General features: G+C 42.6%; 1 protein-coding gene across 1 annotated transcript in view; it reads right to left on the bottom strand.

The window, feature by feature from the left end:
* The window catches only part of Eml6 (EMAP like 6), a 254,969-nt gene extending 245,866 nt beyond the window's left edge, over positions 1 to 9,103 (bottom strand). Inside the window, exon 1 of the mRNA XM_028778693.1 lies at positions 8,907 to 9,103. Coding sequence (XP_028634526.1) covers positions 8,907 to 9,103 — 197 coding nt within the window. The remainder of the gene's footprint in view (positions 1 to 8,906) is intronic.
* Between the last annotated feature and the right edge of the window lie 703 nt (positions 9,104 to 9,806).

Here is a 9,806-nt window from a genome sequence, read left to right as displayed (position 1 = left end):
GAGGAGGGAGGGAGGGGAAGGGGAAGGGGAAGGGGGAAGGGGGAAGGGGGAGGGGAAGGAGAGGAAGAGGAAGAAGAAGAGGAAGAGGAAGAGGAGAAGAGAAAAACTATGGGGACTAGGAAGGTAAAAAGGCACCTTCTTTTAGGACTACCTCTCAGCATAACTGACACCACTTTACAATGACTCAATAGACTCACCTTCAGCAACAGGGCTGGAGTCTGCAAATTCACTTAAAAAAAACAACTTTGGGAGTAAAGAAATCTATTGTCTTGGCTGCAGCTTGCTCTAAACCAGTTTCTCCAAATGTAAATGGCTCCATTCTACAAATGCATAAGATCTTCAAAGTCTTTAACCAATGTGAAACAGCAGTCAAAGCCCCTGACATTTATCCTTTTGTCTCTTTCAGGTCAATCTTTTTTTAAGATGTATTTACTTTTAAGTGTGTGTGTGTGTGTGTGTGTGTGTGTGTGTGTGTGTGTGTAGAGGGTGTACGTGCATGGGTGTGCAGGTGCCTGTGAAGGCCCAAGTGTTGGGTCCCCCTCAGGCCTGTAGTTACAAGTGGTTGCTAGCCACCTGATGTGGGCTCTGGGAAAAGAACTCTCATCCTGTGAGGGAACAGTATGTGCCGGTAACGACTGAACCCTCTCTCCAGCTCTTAGGTTAAACTTTTTAATGGTTGTTTCTGCACACCACCAGCACCCCTGCCCACATTCAGTATCTTTTATAGAAGGAATGTGCCTCTAGAAGAATTCAATGACTTTAGGAATTCAGTGCAATTCCACAGAATTAATCTCAACATATAGAATGAGCACAACTGAATGTCTGCACGTGAACCCTGAAACTAGATTCCTACCTTATACCAAAAAAGGGACATTGAACGATTCTAAGGGTTAGACACTAAAACCATAACACTATTAGAAGAAAACAAGAAACATTTTTTATTATCTTGGATGATTGGATGATGATTTCTTGAATATAATATCGAAAGTAAAAGAAAAGAATAATAAGTAAATAAACTGAATATCATCAAATCTTAAAGCTTTCATACATCAAAGGGCACCTTCAAAAAAGTGGAGACAACTCAATGAAAGAGATAAATATTTATAAGTAACATATTAAAGGCCTACATTCCAAATATATAGAGAACTCTTACAACCCATTAAAAACAAAAAGATAAATGTGACTGAGAAAGAATTTGAATTCCTTTTCTCCAAAGAAGATATACAGCAGGTAACAATCAGTGTATAGCAACAGATTGATATTGGTTATTAGGAAAATACAAATAAGACACCATTTCATACTGAATATGATGGCTAAAATCAAGAGTCTTAGCAAGTATGTGGAGGAATTAGGATTCTTATACACTGCTCCTACAGACCTGTAAAATGGGTGGCTGCTCTGAAAAACAGAAGAATTGGTGTGGTGGCTATGTCTTTAATCCCAGCAGTCCTGGAGAGAGAGGCCAGCTGGTCTACCTAGCAACACACCAAAACAACCTAGCCATCTATCTACTCTTAGACATTATCCTGGAGGCTAGAAAGCATGTCCACATAAAGGCTATGAAGAGTCTTATATCATTGACAAGGGGGGAATCTTCTAACATCTCTTTAACTTGTTTTAATCAATAACTACTTGATTCTTTTCGGAACCAACTGAACAAGGTAGAAATGTAACTGGAAAGGGAGACCATTAATATAAAATTGTAGTAAGTATACATTCCATAGGTACATTTATATGACTAAAACTTTGCTCCTTGCAATACTTCAGGTTGAAAACACTTGTGTTGAGTTCTGAGGCATACCAGTGCATTCCTTCTAAGCTTACTTCTGATGTGTAGTCTGTAGGTGAACAGCACCAGCATCAGCCATGGTGAGACTCATCATGCAGACCTCAAAGACCTCCTGCCACAATACTGATCTCACCAAGTAACCACCACGTACAATATCTGAACGTTGTCTGCTCTCAAAACTTTAATTGTACTTAAAACCAATCCACACACAAGAGACTCAAGTACACCTACAAAGAAAGCCTGGCTGCTGAAGGATGTAGTCCATGGCCTGAAGAATAGCTTCTCAAATAGCACCACTCTCTTGGGAGCCAAGCCAGCCCCAGAGAAGGAGACAGTAAGTCAGTCTTCCTGAAGCTTCCCTTTCATGTGGCAAAGTCACTTCCATTACAGGAACATTCAGATCCCAGCACAGCCCACTTACAGAAGCTACCGTGAACAAGTTTTGCTTTGCCATAGTGAAATTTGCCTTTGTAACCATTGATGTTGGTGGGTTGATTTCACTTGCAGATGGCAGGAGATTTAGTACAATGTTTTCAAGGAGTTACCAGATTATAATCACATTTTTTCCAAGAAAAATGTGCTTATATTTCTGAATTAAAAATTGACAATAATAGCATATTAAGAAAAGCTGTATTCATGACAATAATTGTATAACTATCCTAGGAAATCTAGGACATATAGTACTAAAACCCATGAGTCATGGTTGAGAACTAGGGTGTCCTTAGTCTTTCTCTGGGTATCTAACACCAGAATTCTGGGCACTATATCAGGGTTCCAGATCTTAGTAGACCCTGAGACCTTAGCACAACTGACTCCATGATAGAAGTTCCATTCAGGCTGTAAAACTCAGCATGTAGACAGCACCACCTGCCAGAACTAAAACAAAGGCTCAATCCATTAAAGTCCATCATTATAGGAAAGTCTGTAAATGGTTAAACTTGCCTTTTGGCTTTTGTAGTTCTACTTCTGGTTCTTGCTAACTGAAATATGTCAACTCAGAACATGGTTTTTATGCTTACAAGCTCATCCTGAGAAAGGCTCTGTGCTACAGTAGGATCCAGAACACCCATTGTAGTCAGTCACCAGCCAGCTAACAAAGACTTTCTATTGGCTTAAACTTATGTCTGGGCAGTCTTCTCTGGTGAATACCCCCACAACATTTCCGGAGACCCCAGTGAGATCCCAGAGACCAGACTTAAGGACACCAGGGGGGGTCTCAGAGCCCCTTGGAGTAAGGAAGAATATGCTGGTCAGGGAACTCCTAGGGGTGAGCAATTGAGATATTTCAGGCCCCCATGACTCCCTTTGATCAATCACTGACTAACACTTCAGAGGGGCTGACATTTCTACCTAAAAAGGAAACAAAGTTGAAAGTCGCCTAGTCTGTCACCTCTGGGCATAAGGTTAGTGAAGGTGCCTTCTGTTTGGATGCATAGGTGAGGTTAGATATGGCTGCTGACCCAATGTGCACATGAGATGGGACTGGATCCTTTTGTCAATTCCGGTCCAACACTGACCAAGGAGACTTTAAACAAAATCACTAGGTACTTTTTGGAAAGATTAAAGACAGCTGATAAAAAGATTTTCTTTGTCACCCAGCCAGCCCCAGATATTAAAAAAAAAAATTATAAAGGTTAAAAAGTTAAAGGTATAATTAGGTCTCAGTTTCTGGAGGTAACTTAAAGGATGTTTAACAACAGAGAACTTATTAGGAAGTGACTTAGTTAGGGTTATATTGCTGTGAAGAGATACTATGATCAAGGCAACTCTTATAAAGGAAAACATTTAATTAGGACTGGCTTATAGTTTCAGAAGTACAGTCCAGTATCATCACGGTGGAAAGCATGTCAGTATCCAGGCAGACAAGATGCTGATGAAGGAGCTAAGGGTTCTACATCTTGATCCAAAGGCAGCAGAAGTAGACTGTGTACCACACTGGGTGGAGACTGAGCATAGGAAACCTCAAAGTACTTGCTAGCTTTGAAAATAAAAGTTAAGATGGGATGTGGGTTGCTGGTCTGTAGTCACACTAGCTAATACCTTCCCTGTGTCTGTCTTCCTCAATTATCAATGCAGGCTTGAGGATGGTGGGGTTGGACCATAACTCTGTATTCATACTAAACATAAGTTTTAGGAGGAGACAGAGAAGCAGAGAGTGGAAGGCCCCTGGACCAATGAAACCTTCATTTCAATGGGTCCATAGTTTGACAGTCCATTTGACAGCAGAATCTGCAGCTTCATCCCTAACCCAGGATTTAATTTTTTATAGACAACTCTGTTTTCCTTACTCAAAGCATAAAGTTACATGTCCAGACCTTCATGGAAACCCATGAGAACCAGACAATCCAGGCTCAGCCACGGCCATTAAGAAGCTCACTTCAAACTCAACAACTTCAGTTATAGCTCAGCATTAGATTACGTTAGCCTGCCACAGTTTCAACTTCTAAACTTTTTATATTAAGATCTTCACAGATGATCATTTCCAGTCATTGTTTCAGGACTGGTGGTGATGCTAAAGCGAACTTGAATGTCATTCTCTGTCTAGACTGAGATCTAACAATCTGTTTCAAGGGTTCTTAAAAATAATCCCAGAATTTATAGGCCGACTGATAATAAGGGGGGGGGGCTGCAAAGAGAACAAGTTTGTCGAGCTCCTGTTAACAACCAGCACAGTGTAAGGAACCGCAATGACTGAGAACAGGAGCCTGGAGAGTAGTGAAGCAATAGCTGTGGGCTTTGTACTCAGACCAACCTGAACTCCATTCTAGAGCCAGTCTGTTGCTAAGCATGCACAAAATCCTTAATGCCTCTGTGCCTCAATCTGCCTTGCCAGTAAACGGGGGTCAGGCAAGCCTGCCTCCCCAAAAGGTAGACTGAAAGAATGAGATAAATCTGGATCTATATTTAACTCTGGGTCTTTAACTATCAGAAAATGTTAACTCTGCCTACGTTAAGATTCACTCTCAACATCTACAGGTGGAGTTATCTGGAATGAGAAAATGGCATCAGATATCCCTAAAAAAAAATCCAAGGAGTCCATGCTATTTCCTGTCTGAGTGTAGTGGAAGGTGTCACGGCAGAGGTGACACTGAAGCAGATGGGGAAGCCCTGAGTAGGAATAAAACACGGTCCCTATGATGAACACATACCCTTTGCCATGTACTATGATTGCCTTCTGTATAACCCCAACAACACGACAAATACTATAAACCCCATTTTATAAGTCAAAACTGTTTTACTGATGACACTGATGCCCAGTTGTGGCTGATGTAGGCTTCACAGAAGAAGGGGAAGACAAATCATTCCAATAGGAAGCAGAGAAGAACAGGGAACCTGCACTAGAGAGCAAGCAAGAAGCAAACAACTTTTGGCTTTTATTAAAAAACATGAGCAGAATGGTAAGCTGGGGTGAAAGAGAATGGGAAGATATGGAGACTAGACATTTGTGTGTGTACAATGCGGAACTGTTTGGGGGTGTATGTGTTTAATTGAGCACAATACTAAGTATTGATTGGTTACCTACTAAGGGTGACCCCAACAAAACATTTTACAAACACTGTTTCTCTAATAGTCCCAACAATGCTGCAACTTAGGCATTGTCACCACCATTTCACAAATAAGGTCCAAAGCAGTCACATTCTCAATGGATGACTCTAGTAGGGTTCTTCTCACTTCAATGTCAGAGACAGGGCCCTTTCTCTACCACAGCACTGCAGCTAATCCTCCCCTGCAACAGGAAGGGAAGCCAAATAAAGAAGACAAATAAAATGGAGAGATGGAATTATCTAGAAGTAACATAGGGACCCGGAGTATGGAGACAAACATCACTGTGAACATGAAAAGGACAGTGGCAGAGGATGAATGTACAAGTGACCCTCCAATCCCACATCCTTCTGATAACCAGGAGAGCAAAGCAGTAATTATCCCGGTCAGCATCCCTTGCTGCCTCATCTTCAAACCTGAGTCTTGTCACCCCAATAGCAAACACTAGTCTAGGCATTTACCTCTCTCATCACAATACTATCAAGACAAAAAGATGGCATCATTCCCCCATCTATTATTTGCATCGAAAGTCAATCACTCAAGAGAATAAAACTAAGCCTCCTTACCCAATAAATCACATTATCCCTCACATACCAACATTTCTAAAAAAAAAAAAAAAAATCTGCCTTAAATACATATCCTGTCAAAGCAGAGGACACATGCTGGGCCTTAATGAGCCCTGCCAAGTCCTGCATCATTATTAAGGTCCATCGTGATGAAGAGAGCATACACTGTTTTATAAAATGGAGTATGTTATCAATATGTGTTAGACTGCTTTGTAGCTAATATTCTAGGTGAAGTGGCATAAAACAACACAGTATTAATTTATATGCAGATATTTCCTTCAAAATCCACAGACCAAGTGAACAGTTACTACAGCACATGATTTGCTGAAATCAAGAGTTTTAATATTCATGTAATGGTTCAAAAAGACAAAATACCTTTGCATTAAAACCTTGGATTCTACAGTCAACCCCATTCAATGACAGACTTTGATGTTTTGAGTGTGAAAAACAGTGGTATTTTAGAGTATACAGAGATGGACTGAATACATAAAGATAAAAGATTATGCGTTGAGGTTTGCGCATGGGCAGGTGGGAGGGTGGGAGATGCTTACATGTGTAAGATAAAGCAAAATGATAGCATACACATTCCAATTTACAGCCCCTAATTGCATAAAGATCTGTGGTTTGTGGCTTTTAGTCCACCAGACTTCATTACAAATGCAAAGATATACATCAGTGTTAGAACTCTCTGTTCACTTGCACATACTCAGACCCAGGCAAATCCTGGAAAATTTAAAAGTCCTTTTCTCTGAAGTCACACTTGCTACTATACCAGTGTTCCACCTCAAGAGACAACCACCTCAAGAAATGGAGCAGAAAAGAGACTATCTATCCCTTTTGCCTGCTGGTCAGTGAAGTCTACCTGTAAAGTAACTGTAACTTCCTCATTCACTTTTGCTTCAAACCTTAAAGTTTCCTTAACCACCCAAGCTGGAAGTCACCACAGCCCTGCTAGCCCAGCTGCTTATCGTAACAATGGCTTACTGCAAACCCACCCTTTTCCCACCTTCAATTTCAACAGTGAATTTAGGTGTTTTTTTTTTTTCCTTTAAGAGAAAGACTGTGTACTAAGAACCCATACCCCACCACCACCAAGTAGTTCAGTGAACTGTCATGTTAAAATCATGTAACCCCAGGGAGTCTTCTGTTTAATTGCTACTGTTTCCCTTCCCCCAAAGGACTATGTCTTATTTGGATGTTGCAATGAAAAGCACTACATGAAGACAGACAGAACAAACACACAATGGGTTTAAATTTTTAAACATCCAACCTTTTCATGAGTCACTGTTAATCATTTGTACCTGTGCCTTTAATAATCAGCCACACAATTAGCAAAGCAAAATCTGCAGAATCTGTAGGAAGAAACTGAGTAAGGATGCCTAATCACAACCAACCCCAAGCCAGAGAATAAAGGAAAGGGGGTTTTGTCTGTGACAAAAAAGAAAGTTTTACACGTCAGTTCCACCAAATCTAAAGAGCATTAGAGCTGCCAGTACTCAAAATCTTCATCTTCTAACAGCAGAAATAAAAGCTGGGGTGGTGGTTCACCATTACAATCTCAGTACTCTGAGGCAGAAGGATTGCCATAAGTTTGTGGCCAGCCTGGGTTCCATATTGCATCGCAGGCCAACCTAGGCTACAAGTATAAGATCCTATCTCAAAAAAAAAAGAAAAAAGAGGGAGGAGGAGGCAGAGTCAAGATCTCACACGTGAGTGTGTGTGTGTGTGTGTGTGTGTGTGTGTGTGTGCACTCTTGTATTTCTAAGTATCAAAATTTACCTCCTGTAATCATTTTCAATACAATAAGAAAAATCACCCTAATTGAGGAAGCTAGTCTTACTGCCTCCAGTGAGAAGGCAGGACCGCTGACATTACACTGCTTCATCACTTATCCATGTGAAATGCAAATTTAGAGCAACAGGAAGAATACTCTGGGGAAAAAAAGGCGGTGCTCTGCATCAATGGAACACACACATTTGGGACATACAAGAAATAAGATCTCTGTTCCTTGCGATCTACCCTCAGCAGTCATCGTCTCTGTGAGTGTGTGTCTCCATACCCTGGAAAGTCTCCTCTGCTGCCATAGGCAGAAAGGAGTTCCTATGAACAGCATCTGGACCACACCTTAACTGGCCATAGGAGATGCTGACAAAGGCCGGGAAGAAATCCGTCTAGTCCAGATAAGAGGATAGCACAAAGAATCAAATATGCCCCCCTTTCAATTAATCAAGAAGGGCCTTAAAATGACTATTTTGTGTAATGGAGTTCTTCTAGACCATTCACTATAACATACTGCTCATTCTATGGGCTATATGGTAAGGTTTTGTGGTCCAGCTGCTGTTACTGCTAGCCTTTCCACAACAGTGGAAAGCATCCTTGTAGTGTGTAAATACACTTTGGGGGGGGGAGTAAAACACTGCTGAAATATCAGAAAACACTCTCCACCCACTACAAATATGTCCTAGGTCCAACGCATATGGGATGAAGATTCGAAACTGCCTGTATCAAAATTTCTTTTCTTTCTTTCTTTTCTTCCTTTCTTTCTTTCTTTCCTTTCTTTCTTTCTTTCTTTCTTTCTTTCTTTCTTTCTTTCTTTCTTTCCTTCTTTTCTTTTCTTTTTTTTTTTAAAGATCCACTTGTTTGTTGAAGAACCTACTGAGGAATCTTCCAAAAATGCCACCCATAGTTTATCTATTGCTCCTACTATTTACCTTGCTAGGGAATCGTGGGGAGTGTTTGGTAGTTACCCAGTCCTTCCACTTGTAGCAGGAAAGAACAAAAACGCAGCACAACACTTAACTCAGAAGAGATTTAAAAGCCTTTGAAAGGACAGACCTCTCCCTCCCACCTGCACCTTGCTCCCTCTTCCTGCCCTAGCTCTAGCATCTGCAGCCCTTCTCTAAGCTGCTCCCAGGAAAATCCTTTATTCCATAGGGCTCTTGGACATGACCCCGCTTATTCCCACCCTTCCATATCCAATCCCTTCCCACCGCCCCAGTGGTCCTTACCTGATAATGTCGTCGTTGTGTCCCAGGAAGAATTTTTGGCTGTGCTCTCGGGTGTTGTACACCACCCCTACTCCAGCTACAAAGTAGACCACCTCCTTGCCGGCGGTGTAGTACAGGTTGTTGCGGCACTGGTGACCCCGGTACCCGTATACCCACTCCAGCCGGAGCTGGCATCTGGGAGCTGTCCGATCCGCCATGATAAGCCGACTCCGCGCGACCCCCGGGTGCCCCGCGCGCCGGCTCTGTCCTCTTCAAGGCTCGAGCTGCGACGGACCTGCAAGGGCTCAGGGTACAGCGCCGGGCGCCAATTTCCGCGGCGACGCACAGACACAGCTCAGCACGCCGACCGCCACCATCATCTGCTGCTGCGGGAGAGAAGCCGCCGACGTCGGTACGCAGCAGCAGGACCCCGCTGGGCTCCGCGACTCCTTCCCCCGGGGTCAAGCGGGCTTCGGGGGCGCCAGCACCCGCGCGCACGCCTCACTGCACCTGCGGGCTTTGGGCAGCGGGAGAGGTTCTCCCCGGGGTCACCCCGCCTTTAAAATCAGAGACCTGCATATCCAGACACGGATTACCAGTTCGCCAAGTTTGAGGAGCGCGGGGGCTTCACAGAAGGCGGCGGGATTTATTCTGTGACAGGTCTGATCTGACAGGCAGACGGTTACTCCGGCTTACTGCTTTGCCATCACCGTCCTTGGATCCGAAACTGACAGTCTATATCTAGGATGCCAGAACGAGGAAGAGAAAGAATTTTTGCATGTCACCTAGTACAAGAAAATAATTACCAAACTAAAACCAAGTTGTTGGTTGTGGGGTTTTTGTTTGTTTTTGTTTTTTTAATTGTCCACATTTCTTCTTCCAAATCCACCTTAATTATACGCAATACGCCCTAAACACTAC

Source organism: Grammomys surdaster, unplaced genomic scaffold, assembly GCF_004785775.1.
Source record: "Grammomys surdaster isolate TR1022 unplaced genomic scaffold, NIH_TR_1.0 67, whole genome shotgun sequence".
In the NCBI taxonomy this organism is placed as follows: domain Eukaryota; kingdom Metazoa; phylum Chordata; class Mammalia; order Rodentia; family Muridae; genus Grammomys; species Grammomys surdaster.
This window is presented reverse-complemented; position numbering and strand designations above follow the sequence as displayed.